Source organism: Sphaerodactylus townsendi, linkage group LG02, assembly GCF_021028975.2.
Source record: "Sphaerodactylus townsendi isolate TG3544 linkage group LG02, MPM_Stown_v2.3, whole genome shotgun sequence".
NCBI classification, from domain to species: domain Eukaryota; kingdom Metazoa; phylum Chordata; class Lepidosauria; order Squamata; family Sphaerodactylidae; genus Sphaerodactylus; species Sphaerodactylus townsendi.
In genome coordinates this window covers 87020043-87034337 of record NC_059426.1, presented here as the reverse complement: position 1 = coordinate 87034337, position 14295 = coordinate 87020043, and the positions used below count along the sequence as shown (strand labels likewise).

The 14295-nt window shown below is 42.5% G+C and overlaps 1 protein-coding gene across 3 annotated transcripts in view; it reads right to left on the bottom strand.

The window, feature by feature from the left end:
- The window catches only part of LOC125425779 (vitamin D 25-hydroxylase), a 62976-nt gene that overhangs the window by 39227 nt on the left and 9454 nt on the right, over window positions 1-14295 (bottom strand). For 2 of the 3 annotated variants that reach the window (XM_048483392.1, XM_048483394.1), the window contains exons 4-5: window positions 13188-13517; window positions 11596-11869 (exon numbers count right to left, since the gene is read on the bottom strand). In XM_048483392.1, the coding sequence (XP_048339349.1) occupies window positions 11691-11869; window positions 13188-13517 (509 nt within the window). In that variant the 3' untranslated portion in view covers window positions 11596-11690. Of the gene's footprint in view, window positions 1-11595; window positions 11870-13187; window positions 13518-14295 lie in introns of those variants that run through there. The other variant, XR_007243448.1, reaches the window with a different exon arrangement.

Here is a 14295-nt window from a genome sequence, read left to right as displayed (position 1 = left end):
AAACTGGGGAACAAGCCCTCTTCTCCCCTTGCTTTGAAGTCAGAGACTTTTTATACAGGGTCAGAGGTTGGTGAATTAATCCTCCTCTTCTCTTGCTCTGAAGCATGCCACTGGATACCATCTAAATGGCTGAATTGTGAAGAGACTTTTCATACAGGGAAGTCTTCTGGGTCTAGCTTGCCTGGCCGTCAGTGAGAGAGGCACAGGCTATGCTGAAGTTGAAATTAGTAGCTCCTTATGATAATCATTGTTAGTCGTTTTCAAAGCACGTCACATGTTTCTTGAAAAGAGCAGAGCTCTTATTCACTTCCACAATGGAAAAGAATCATAATTTCATCATAATTTTGATGAAAAATTGCCTTGCAGGGCCTGAGGCCTGGTATGAGGTGAAAAATCACAAGAACTTCTTTCCTCTGTGGCAGCAAAAGAACTGTGGAAACAGCATTCCTCCCCGCCCATCACATGACCATTTGAGTGGGAACCTCCTTTTCCCATTTCAGAGTTAGGAATCCTGCCCCTTGTAGAATGCTCAGCATTCTACCAATGAGACCCTCCAGAATGTGTCCCATGGTTCTCCCTGATCAGGTTTTATTATGCCCATTCACCAGTTCCTTTGGCAAGTAGGCCAAATGGTTTGGTTTCTTGCATCACCCAGTTCCTGTTTTCTCTGACTCACCCCTCTTGGGAAAACAAACAGTTGCCATAATTTCAGGGTCCCCAATCATAACATGTGTATGTTGTAGTTATAGAATATTCAGATCAAAATGAGGAACACTTGATCATTCACTGGTACCGAAAACATCCTGCTTGCAAATAGTAATCATGAAAGCTGTTGGATACATTTTTCATCCATTAAAGCACTTAAACGTACCTGAATGCAAAATGATGCACAAATGACATTACATACTGCTTTGCTGCTGCTGAAGCACTCAAAACAGCATTTGCCAAATTTGCTGACCACAACTTAGACATATTGCTAAACAATTTTTTTTGACATTTTTGAATTGAAACTTACTAGTTTCAAGTCTTTGGGTACCTTATGGCAATGTCCATCTGTGACCGCTGAGTTGTCTAGATTCAGATCAATTTGGGCATTTTTATACACCCTTATGGGAATTGTAGGTATCCACTGTATCTGACCTTGGACCACAAAGGGGTACTGCACAGACGTATGACTGCTCACAACATCTGGAAGATGATTCAATGCAGGGTCGTGATTTGTGTACAAACTAGTGTGATAAAGGTAAGTTTAGCTGGTGATTGTCTTTACTTTGTCTCACTCATACTGGTTGTGACTCATTCTTAGGTAAAGTATAGGTAAATTACTTGTGTGACTCAGCCTCGTCCCTAAACTGCTGCATAGACACGATTTATCTTGCTGAGGTGATGGAGGCTTACACTGGAAAAAGGTTTCAAAGAGGAGCATTTCACTGCAAATTCAGTAAAATCTTATCACCCATTCTGACTGGTACTCTGTCAGTTGGTTTTACTATTCATTCATTCAATCCTATAGCACTGTTTTTGGCATGCTCAGTCTGGGACCAGACCCCAGGGCATGCCTCCTGATACCATTTAAATGGATGAATTGTGCATATACCTAATCTACAGGATTTTTCCACTCTTTGGGGTAGAGTCCCCCCTTGCTCAAGACATTCATATTGTGCTAAGTACACATGTTGTGAGACAGAGAACTGACAGTATGAGAAGTACTATAATTAGTGAGTCAATGTTTCTTTATGTTGTATATTGTGCTGTTCTGTTGAATGTGCTTTGTTGTTTTGTTTTCTATGTGGCTCGTTACATTACTGTTATGCAATTGACTCACTAATTATAGCATTTCACACACACCACTTTCTCTTGCCAAGAACCTTTGTGTAGCAGGTTTTGTTTCGTTTCTGACTCCTGTTCCACTACACTTCCTTGTTTTTCATAGTATGAGAAGTACTGTCATGGGCACAAATACCAGAACATGGGAGAATACATTGCAGAATGGGACAGAACAGAAATATTCCTCCTGACACTGTGTAAACAGATTATATGAGTTTACAACAGGCTATGTGAAGTCTTTCCTTGCATCTATTTGAATCTACCAATCCCATTTTCTCTTTCATAATTCTATATATGGTATTTTGCACAAAATGCTATCCTGTCAGGGCAGCTGAGACCAGGGCTCTAGAAATCCAAGAATTAGTCTTCCCTGTTGTAATCATTCATATGAAACCACAAAGCAAGAATTATGCCCTGCCTTGGGGCAGTGTCCTCATCTGGTAAAGAAGCTAATTATCAATTCCTCACACAACATTTGATAGGAAGCATTCATTCATTGGGTAAATTATAAGAACGGGGTGTTGCAGAAAAGAATCAGAAAGCAAGGAAAAAACCCAACATGATGTAGATGTTTTATTTGACCACAAAACATGGAGCCCTGCTTCAACTGTTAATAAATTCTGTAGTTTTGTTTACATCACCATGACAAACTGTTCACATAATGGCTTTTATTTTCTGTTACACTTTATGAAGTGTTATAAACCACACTGTAGCGGGGGGATCCTTTCTACAGGTCCTCTGCTTGGAAAAAGATGGAAATAGTTATGCATTAAATTCTATTCTAGTAGCCCAATCCATTATTTTAATGGGTTCAACTTTCTCAGGGAAAATTGCTGGCACTGTAATGTTATATTCTGGATGTTAGCCAAAATGCTCCTTTTCTCATCACCAGACCTGTCATTTCCTAATGTTACCATGAGAGGGTGAGCACTTTAAAAAAGGAAAGAAGAAAAGAACCTGCATAACAAAATTCCAGGAATATCCTGCTCTGAAATAGACTGCAAAAAGAAACAAATATGCTAACAAGGTGAATACACATCACTCTGCTCAGCCCTGTTTTTAAAGTTGCCATAATTTCCCCAGAAAGTATACAAAAACGTTTCCTTTTGATCTTTTTATATAATTATGTAATTATGTGATGTTTGTTTCTTTAATGGCCTGGTTTGGAAAAAAACAGTGGGTTTAAAACATCTTAAAGAAACCTTAATTCATGGCTCTGAATTATTTGCATTCACCAGCTTTTCCACACGCAGAGATTTCTGCCTGTGCAGCATAGTTTTTCTGTTCTTGAGTGGTCTCTGTCCCCAACACACACACACACACACACCCCCCCAGCAAATTTCAGTGGACATTTACAACCACCACAGGAGGGAGGAGATGAGGAAATCAACCTCCATGAGTAGAAATTCTTGTACTTGCAGAAATGCCATTCTGGATCCAAACCAAAGCTTGGGCACAGAATATTCAGTTAGGTGGTGTTGCTGGAAGTGATGTGAGAACCACAGGTGGTTTCCAATTTGCCTTGGATTTGTCTTGATACCAACATTTTGTAGGGTGTACATGACCAGCAGAGAAAAATCTTATGCTGGACATAAAATCTCTAGCAACCCAGATATTCTTGGAATTATATTCTTGAATTAGACAGTTCAGAACTGCAATCTTATTTAGTAGATCTATATCACTATAAAGTATAAAATAATATAAAGTTTCAAGAAATACTGTGTAAGTAGACCTTTTATAGGATACTTTTTAAAAAGTAATTGTGTAACAGAGGTTTTAATTGGGAGACTCATAATCTGACAATCACAACATTATACTAGTTAGTCTACATATTCACTGTCAGTATGCTTGTAAATTAGTCCAGTATATTAACAGATATGTGTATTATTGAATAAGTATACAACAATAAAAAGTCACTAAAATATCATTATCAGTAAAATAATGTAGACAGATGGAAAACACACAACACATTAAGACCTCTGCAATTACAATTTTAATATAGTGGGGGAAAAAACCAAAGCATACTTTTTCTAGAATCAAGACAGTGACTAATGAACACCACCTAGACAAAGGATTTCTCCAGGCAGTAAGTAATCAAAGGTCTAGTGAACACCACCCAGACGAAGAATGTCTCTAGGCAGTAAGCAATCAAGGGATCAAAAGGCCAGGCTACTACTATACAGATGCCAGAATTACAATTAATTGATTATGTTATCTTCATGGTTACTCACATCTAAATAGGTGGATCCCGCCCAACACATACAAATCAATCTTGTTAACTGCACCCTTTACACTTGCTAACAGGAAAATGGTTCTTTCTCCCACCCTGGACATTCCAGAGGTATATATACTCCACTTGCTTTACTACCATCAGATCTTCTGAAGATACCAGCCACAGATGCAGGCAAAATGTCAGGAGAAAATACTACTAGAACACGGCCATCCAGTCTGGAAACCACACAGCTCCCCAGTGATTCCAGCCGTGAAAGCCTTTGACAACACAGCAGATAAAATCCTAGGATTTATAAGCATTAAATTTAATTTTGGCCTCTCCAAATAAAGAAAGTAAATAAAGAAAATGAAGAAAACCTGTTTAATACTTGACATGAGAACCATAAGTTTGAATTATACTCAGAAGTAACTGGAAATAGTGTGGCTAGTTCAAGGCTGAGGATATCAATTTTCATGCAGATAAATCAGTGAACAACCTTGTATTGATGGAATTATGGGAAGAGTTTTCAAAGGCAACCCAGTGTAAGGCAAGTTGCAGTAATCAGAATAGGAATGTACATGATCAAAGCATGTCAAGTCACAAAGAAATGCAGCTGCCAACTGATAAAAATTAGTCAATGGACTTAAAAAGGCATAACTCTGTTTAGGACTACACTCTTAAGGGGGTGGACTGAATGGTTACCTGAAGCAATGGATCTAACGTGACCCTGATTGTTTGGGAAGTACAACCCCACCCAAAACAGGTTGAATTCTGATTCCATGGTTAACACTATGCCTCAGCAAGAGTATCTCAGTCTCATCTGGACTGAGCTTCACCTGACTCAGTTGAAAGGAGATTTTAACATTTACATACATTCTGCACCCTTTACCACATTCTCAGGGCACATTAGAATAAAAACAACCAACAGTAAAATTACAATAAAACCCCATCCTAAAAACCCAAACACAATCTAAAATCTCCCACACCACCACCCACCCATAAAAAAGGGAGGGGTGTACAGACATCTTGGGGTCAGCCAAATGACTAGGTGAAGAGGACAGTCTTTGCTAAGTGCCAAAACTCCAAGAGAGTAGGCACCTGGTGAACCTCTGGAGGAGGGCATTCCACAGTGCAGGGGCCACTGTAGAGAAAGCCCTCTGGGTTGCCCCCACTCCCCAGCCAGGCAGGCCTCCCCCTTTGATATTCCTATATATTCCATATATTCCTGCCTGGGCAGGAATATATGGATGGATGTGCGCTCTCAGGTACCCAGAACTGAAGCTATATAGGACTTTTTAAGTTGGCACCAGAACTTTGAAATGAGCCTGGTAGTGCACTAGAAGCCAGTGCGGACTAGTCTGAATAGGGATTGATGTGATCCCAGTGTGAAGCATCGGTCAGCAGATGAGCTGCTGGTAATCTGCAGCAGCTTGAGCTTCTGGACTATCCTCAAAGGAAGCCCCACAAATAGATAGAGAACCTTTACTGGCGTGAGTTACAAGATTTAAAATAAAATACAGAGATTAAAGGTTAAAATACAGAGTAAAAATTAAGATTGTTTGTTTATGACCGTACATAAAAATCTGGCCATTTGCTCTAGAGCATCCCTGGATTCATTGTTTAACAGATAAACAGTCTTCTGCTGGTCAGTCCAGCACTCTAAGCCCATCAATAAAGTGGAGAGAAACTTCGTTCTGGCCCCATTATGAAGGGGGCAGTAGTACAGAACATGATGTACAGTTTCTGCAGTTTTCAACATGCAGATGCAGAACCGTTCACTATGGGGTGTACTGGAACCTCTTCCATCCCTCAAAAAGAGATGGCATGACAGTGCTCCAGATTGGAAAGAGCAAACAGATATCTGGCCACGCCTAAGCAGCCGTAAGAGATACCAAGGGAGAGGGGAGAGCAGAACTTTTTTGCATGGGCCATCAATTCAAAAAGTCTAGACTTTATAGTGGAGAACATCTCATTGGGAGGGAGCATGGCTATATCGTCTGGAGGTAGGCTTCGCTTCTATGTGGGCCCACCATTCAGTAGCATGCAGAAAAGTTAAAGCCCAAGCACTGAGACTCAAGTTCTCATGCCTGAAGAAAAGCTGAATCCAGTACTTAAACGTTGTACACCAAGCCCTGGTCTCCAGAAGGTGTTGTCCAGCTTCTAGGCATAAGGTAGCATAGGGAACAGAGTGTGTCACCCCAAATATTTTGTACAGAAAGGTGGATTGGATTCACTTGATATTTCTATTCCAGGATTGAATAGCTTCAGGACCTTCCCCAAAAAGGAGATATGGGCTACTGGGTGATACTTGTTGAGATCTTCTGGCTCCATGGGTGACCACTTCAGGAGTGGATGTTCCCAGTGGTGGGATTCAGCCTATTTGCACCGCTTCAGTGGAACTGGTAGCTAATTTTTTGTCTAGTTCGGAGAACTGGTTGTAATCCCACCACTGAATTCTTTCGGAACCGGTTGTTAAATTATTTGACTCCGATCACTGGATGTTCCACTGCCTCCTTCAAGACCCGCCCAGCCAATCCCCACTGGTTGGATTTAATTAGCCAAGATGGGCAAGGATCAGGTGGTAAGCCACAACCCTGCAAGCAACCTGTACACATCCTCGAGTGGCAACAATTAAAACTGATCTTATATACCCTGATCAGATAGTTCTTTGGTTACCACCTCAGGATCATGCAAAACCATGGAGTCCAACTCCATATAAATCTGAGCAACTTTGTCCTGAAAATATTTTGCAAAATTATCACAGCTGACCTCAGAGGGCAGAGCTGATCCCCCCACCCCGGGAGATAGACACCAACCCACTCACCATTCGGAAGACTTCAGCTGGACACCTATAAGCAGACACAACGGAGGTGAAGTAAATCCTCTTCACCGCCTTCACTCCCATTTGGTAGGCTCGATAATGCATGTTACAAGCCATAAAGATCAAAGGAGAGAGAGGAAGGAAAGTTCTGTTACATACGGCAGAGCATTAGCATATCTCCTGGCAGGACTACGCTGAAGTGAAAGTACCCTTTCATCACTTAGATACCAGCTCTATCAGTGTAACACATATAGAATAGGAATGCCCCCTCAATCACCCGGCATAGTTCCTGACAGTCACCTGAATGTCCATTAGGACAATGATATGGTGCCAACATGAATAGGAATGATTTCTAGAAGTGGACTGATGCCAACACTAAGCTGGTGACCTGGTACAGACCTGAGATCTTGAATGGAGCCTCTCCATCGGCCAACAGTAATGACCACGGGTGTTCCTGAGATCGATGCTGCCTCTCCTTGATGACCTTCACTTCCAAGCAAAGGGAGACCTTAACCAAGCACAATTGAACGGTTGGTGCCAAGAGTGTTTTGAAGATACAATGGGTGACCTTAAACGAGTGCAGCTAGATGGTCAGCACTAAAGGCGACCGACACCAAAGTGAGAGATTGGCTCACAGTGTAGAAGGGAATGGTGTGATTCCAAGAGTGAGTGATACAGAGCGTTGACCCAGTGGTCTCCTGACTCTGTTGCTTTAACTAGTTGGTGCCAAGAGTCAGACAGGAGGTCACCTGACCCCTGTTGATTGCACAGACGATACAGTGGAAGGGTGTTCACCAGAATTACATCATTGTCCAATGCTTGCCCAAGGGCTGGTAATTGCTCTGCACTGACAGCAGTTGATTCAACAATACCTGCAGCAGCGAGCATAGCTGATGCTGCATTAAGTGCTGTACGGCTGCTTGAATCTGCTGGGAAAGATGGGACAAGCTGTCCACAATCTGGTGCAGGTCAGTAATTGCAACCGAAGTGCTTAGAAGTGCACTCACCGATGAGGCAGCCACTGTAGTTAGTAGCTCATCATGATGTAAATCCTGAGATATTCACTGCCACCGAAGACCAGGAATGCAAACATTCTGTGGAATGGCTTCACAAGGAAACCTGGATAGCTTTAAACAGGGCTTGGACAGATTTATGGAGAAGTCAATCTATGGCTACCAATCTCAATCCTTCTTGATCTGAGATTGCAAATGCCTTAGCAGACCAGGTGCTCGGGAGCAGCAGCAGCAGAAGGCCATTGCTTTCACATCCTGCATGTGAGCTCCCAAAGGCATCTGGTGGGCCACTGCGAGTAGCAGAGTGCTGGACGAGATGGACTCTGGTCTGATCCAGCAGGCTCTTTCTTACTTCCCCTGTGCAGCTGTGAGAGTATGTGCTGTCCATACCGCTCTTAGTGCAGCAGTGTTGAGATGGCACTGATGATGACACCAAAGAGGATCAGTGACAACAGTAACCCCCTGATTGAGGCAGAGGTGATCGTTCCACACAGGGGCGTAACGAGGCAGCCCTGGGCAAACTGTAGCCCTGGGCAAAACCTGAGTTGGATGCCCCCCCCCCCATGGGCGACCACTCCACCACAACCAATTTTTTTTGCACCAGGACATTAGTGCCTGCAGGGGGTGCCTTTTTAGACATATCAGCACCAAAATTTCAGCATATCGTCAGGAGACTGTCCTTATGCTACTCCCCAAGTTTGGTGAGGTTTGGTTCAGGGAGTCCAAAGTTATGGATTCCCAAAGGGGGTGCCCCATCCCCCATTGTTTCAAATGGGAGCTAATAGGAGATGGGGGCTACAGTTTTGAGAGTCCATAACTTTGGCCACCCTGAACCAAACTGCACCAAACCTGGGGGGTATCATCAGGGCAGTCTCCTGATGAGACCCTGAAAGTTTTGAGACTGTGCCTTCAGAAATGTGCCCCCCACAGCCTGCAACCCCCATTGACAGCAATGCAGAAAACTCAATGCAGAACAAAGATTCTTGGGCAAATTTCTAGGATGTTCCTGCAGGGGGCGCATTTTTGGATGTATTGGCACCAAAATTTCAGGGTATCATCTGGAAACTGTCCTTATGGTACCCCCAAAGTTTGGTGCAGTTTGGTTTAGGGGGTCCAAAGTTATGGACCCTCAAAGGGGGTGCCCCATCCCCCATTCTTTGCTAAGGAGATGGGGGCTACCCTTTGAGGGTCCATAACTTTGGACCCCCTGAACCAAACTGCACCAAACTTGGGGGGTGCCATCATCTCCAGATGATACCCTGAAATTTTGGTGCTGATACATCCAAAAATGCACCCCCTACAGGAACATCCTAGAAATTTGCCCAAGAATCTTTGTTCTTCATTGAGTTTTCTGCATTGCTGTCAATGGGGGTTGCAGGCTGTGGGGGGCACATTTCTGAAGGCACAGTCTCAAAGCTTTCAGGGTCTCATCAGGAGACTGCCCTAATGATACCCCCCAGGTTTGGTGCAGTTTGGTTCAGGGGGGCCAAAGTTATGGACTCTCAAAACTGTAGCCCCCATCTCCTATTAGCTCCCATTGGAAACAATAGGGGATAGGGGCACCCCCTTTGGGAGTCCATAACTTTGGACTCCCTGAACCAAACCTCACCAAACTTGGGGGGTAGCAGAAGGACAGTCTCCTGATGATACGCTGAAATTTCGGTGCCGCTAGCCTAAAAACTGCGCCCCCTGCAGGCCAAAAATGGAAAACCACTAAAATACCCAAAAACGAACCCAGCATTTTGATGCCCCCCACAAGGTGATGCCCTGGGCAGCTGCCCACCTTGCCCAATGGGCATTACGCCAGTGGTTCCACAGGCTTAGATCTCTTTGAAGCAGATTTCTTCCTTGCTGCCACAGATGAGGCACCTGTTAAGGAATATGAAGAGGCAACCACTGCACCGCCTGAGCGAGCAAAGGAGGTAGAAGGGACATGAGAGGAGCAAGTTATCCTTGCCAAAGGGTCTGGTGTAAGGGACTTCTCACATAAAGTGCCACCTTCAGAAGGGAAGTCCTGACTGTCCTGGCAGAGGGAGTCAGCAAGGCACAAGTCTTACAAGAAGCAGGGATGTGGCCCTCTCAGAGGCACAGAAGACAGTCCAAGTGTTTGCCATCTTTGGCCCCTTCTTAAAAAGCGCTCCCCTCAACACCATGGCAAAAAGAGGCAAAGATCCTTGAAGAAAAACTAGCCAACAGACCAGAAAACCAGAGAAGCCGAAAACATGTTCTCCACATGCAGCAGTGAAGAGAGAATTGAGGGAAGCGCTTGCCCCTCCCCTCTCTCCCCTATGACTTCTGGACAAGAAATCTTGAAAGAAGGTAAGCTATTCTTGCATACACCTCATACATACCAGAATGCCTTGCATGCAAGACATCATTAAGAACATAGTCCAGGACATTATCTCAAAGTAGTTTCAGAAATGTCATGGCAGAACCTACAGGTAATCACATATAGCAAATATCCAAAATGATTCAAATGCTGCTAAACACTGTCTATACCCCTAACTAATTAGAAAGTTGATTGTTCAGCCCAGTTTTGTTTGTTTGAATTGGAAGAGGAAAACAACAGTCAATCTGATTAATGCTGAAGTGCACAGTTCCTGATCAGGAAAAGCAAGCACAAATAAACCAAAGGTCAAGCTAATTTTGTTGTGTAACAGTAGGCTGTGTGAAATTTTCCAAAGGAGTGTGCATTCTAAAGAGGTTTAGACAGTTGTCTACTATAACACCTCATATTCATCAAACCTGAGGATATGGAACATCTTTTAGACCAGGAGTCGGCAACCTTTAACACCCAAAGAGCCATTTGGACCTATTTTCCACGGAAAAGAAAACACTTGGAGTCACAAATACTTTTTGACATCTAAAATGAAGATAACACTGTATATATGCTCATGCAGGGAGAAGTTCTCTTCTTTGGGGCCCATTTTTACCCATCAAAGCAAAAGGGGGGGGGGAGTAAAAAGCCTGTTGTTTTGTACATGATTCAAATGACCAGCAACAGAACCCCCGTTTCATACATTCCTCTTTTCTTCTGTTGCAAGACACTGATTATGCCCCCCCCCCCCCAAAGAACCACCTCAAATTCCACTTGGATGGTGGATCAAAACTGGTGCCTTTAATGGGGTTGTCAACTTTCAGGGGGAGGCTGAACTTCTCCCCTCCCCACCCCCCGAGAAAATGTCTGCCATAGAGGGTGGACTCGACAGCCATATTCCTCACTGAGCATGGCCCCCGCCCTCGTCCCAAAAGCCACAGCTTCTGAGAATCTACTCCCAAATGTCCTGGGATTTGCCCGCCGGGAGTTGGCAACCCGCGACAACCATGGCTGAGGATGATCCTGGCCTTCCTCCCTTCCACGATCTACAAGCTTACCATCCACTGGATTACTCTGAAGTAAACCTTCCAAGATCCACGTGCAAGGCTTTCCCCATGCATTCCTGCCCTCCTTGGCAAGGCAGAAGCAAACAATTCCCACTCACCCCCACCTCCCCATCGAACAGCCCCGACGAGTGCAACCTTGCAGGGCTGCAGGTAATAACTCCTTTAAATCCTGACATCGTCTTTCTCACCTGGACTCAGTCACCCTGCCACAGTGTGAATAAACTATAAGCACTTCTGTTTTGAACTTGGTATTAAGAGTTTGCATTATCGCATGCATTTCAGTTCCTAGCTCTCAATGTATTTTATAAACAACATTAATAAATAATATTAACAGTTTGTTTGAATCTATGCACAATGTTTTTATAAATAATAATAAAATTACCAGGTTGTTTGAATCTATGCATAATTAGCCATTATTCCAGAAGTTTTGCATTCAACATCGCCTCTCCGCACAGATAAGGTATGGATGAGGTTGCAATGTCATGCCTAATTTTGGCTTAAGGTTTGGAATCAAAGAACAAGGAAAATGCAAATGGAATCGCTGAAGCAATGAAGTAAAAAATAAAAACATTTCCATTCTGGCCAGCTGTTCTCCTAAACAGTGTCGTTTTCCTGAAGAATAAAAAAATAAAACAATATTTAACGATGTGCCCCTCATCAAAATTGCTTGTATAATAAGAACATATTAGTGACACATTAAAAAGTATATTGATGATGAACCATTATTTGCTTATGATTTCCGTTAAATTTATATAACATTCTAAAATGGTGAACACTGTAAAGAGAACGAAAAGACCTCTTCATTTGGCGGATTCCGCATGGGCCAAAAACAGTGGTGTGAAAACAGTGTAAACCCTTTTACACCCTTTTATACCATTTTCACACCGCTGTTTTTGCCCATGCGGAATCCGCTTTTGCTTGTAAATTTTTATTATAAACAGAATACCTGCAGATGTTACCATTCTTAGCAGAACAAAGGGTATCCGGGTTCTCCTGCAATGGATACATCAATTTAAACTACTTTAGTAAAAACCTCAAATGTATAAAATTGAAGTATTAAGTAACGAAATTATTTGGATGATTGGAGCTCCCTTCTAGGAACACACATGCTAACAGAGACTCTGCAACATTCAGACATACTTCTCTAAATTAATAATCCATTGCAGGTGGGTTCAAGTGCCTGTCCCTCACAAAAGAATAGTAACATCAGTAAACAGAGTCCAGGAAGGCTGCAGAGCGTCAGAACTCTTCATCTTGTAAAAAGACATGGAAAGCATAGTAGTTTACATAGCTGATATACTTTAAGATTTCTATATTTATAATTTTAAAAAAAACATAGGCAGAGGATTACATTGAAAAGATTTGAAAGTTCTGTGGGGAAGATAAAAGTTAGCTGTTCTCAGGAGAATAGCCTCTTTCTAGAATTGCTAGCCAAATGTTGACAACTGTTGAAAGAGTCTGGGAGGCAGGAACAATGTATTGATGCCACAGTAGTGCCTGGATCATGAACACAGAAATGATATCACTGTGCTGGGGCACCTCTACAGGGTGGATACCAGAGCACTGCCCTGATGCAGCGACATTACCTCTGGTTTTGCGCCAGAAGTGCCGCCTTGGCATCTACATAACAGCAATTTCCCACCCTTTTTGGTCCCACTGTTCTGTGGACATCTGTGGAAGTCCAGATGTGCTATGCAGACCTGGTGCTCCTACCACTTTCTCTCAATCTGCCCATATCTCTCCTGAGAAATAATGAGAACACAGAAAAATTTAAACTACTGCACTGAATGGGTAATTTGTTAAATTACTACTATGACAAAATTTAAGTGGTGTAATTGATGTAAACAGAATAATGAGCATATCAGGTGCTAGATATGTGATCACACTTTATTCATTACTTCTAGCGTAATGGATAAGTATGTCCTCTTACCTAATGAAAAAGGAACAAATGCTTCCTTCTTGACAAACTGTCCCGAAGTGTCCAAAAACCTCTCAGGCCAAAAAACTTCTGGGTTAATCCAGTACTTTTCATCAAAGTGTACAGAATAGAGATTAGTAATTACTGTAGTTCCTTCAGGGATAGAATAACCACGCACAACTGTGTCTTTAGAAGTTGCATGGAAAATACCTAGTGGAGCTACATTACAGAATCTTAAAATTTCATGGATGACTGCCTCTGTGTATGGCATTTTGCACTTTTCTTCTAGGCAGGGAGTTCTGTTTGGCCCCACAACTAAATCAATTTCTTTATGCACTTGCCCTGTTAGGAAGAAAAAACCCTTTGTTTATTGAAAAACAATTTATGGAAAAGTATGGTCATATTTATTCTGAACAATTTAGATATGAAATCCTAGCATGCAATATCAGCCAAGCCGTTCCTACTGTCTTGCTCTATTTTTTTTTTACTTATACATGTAATATATCTGATGTTTTTTTCTTGCATATTATTGGCCTTTTGGTCCTACTGTAAGAGGGTTTTTTTTCTCCAAATACACACTAATGTACATTTACAGCTAGCAAACTACAACAGTACTTCACATATTAGGCAAAAAGGACTCCAACCTGCAAATGTTTAAGAATGTGTTCAATTTTTTAATTTTGAAGGCATTACAAAATTATTTCTAGCTTTTACTGCATGAAAAACCCCCACGGGTACTCTTTTGGGATTAATCTGACCAATCTTTGAAAGCATCTTTCTTCTCATACCAGGAGCCACTTGGAGATTATTCAGAGCACCCAGGCCCCACTTCAATGCCTCCCTTGTCAGTTCCTTTCTCTAGTCTAGCTCTGATATTACCGTATATACTCGTGTATAAGTTGACCCGAATATAAGTTGAGGCACCTAATTTTACCACAAAAAACTGGGAAAACTTATTGACTTGTGTATAACTCGAGGGTGGGTGGGAAATGCAGCAGCTACTGGTAAGCCCTGATTCTCCCTTTAAAACCACTCAGAAGGGGGGGGTGATTTAAAGGGAGACTCTGGGGAAAATTTGGGTGTGCCTGTCAGGGGAGGAATGTTTATGTTAGCAGTACCA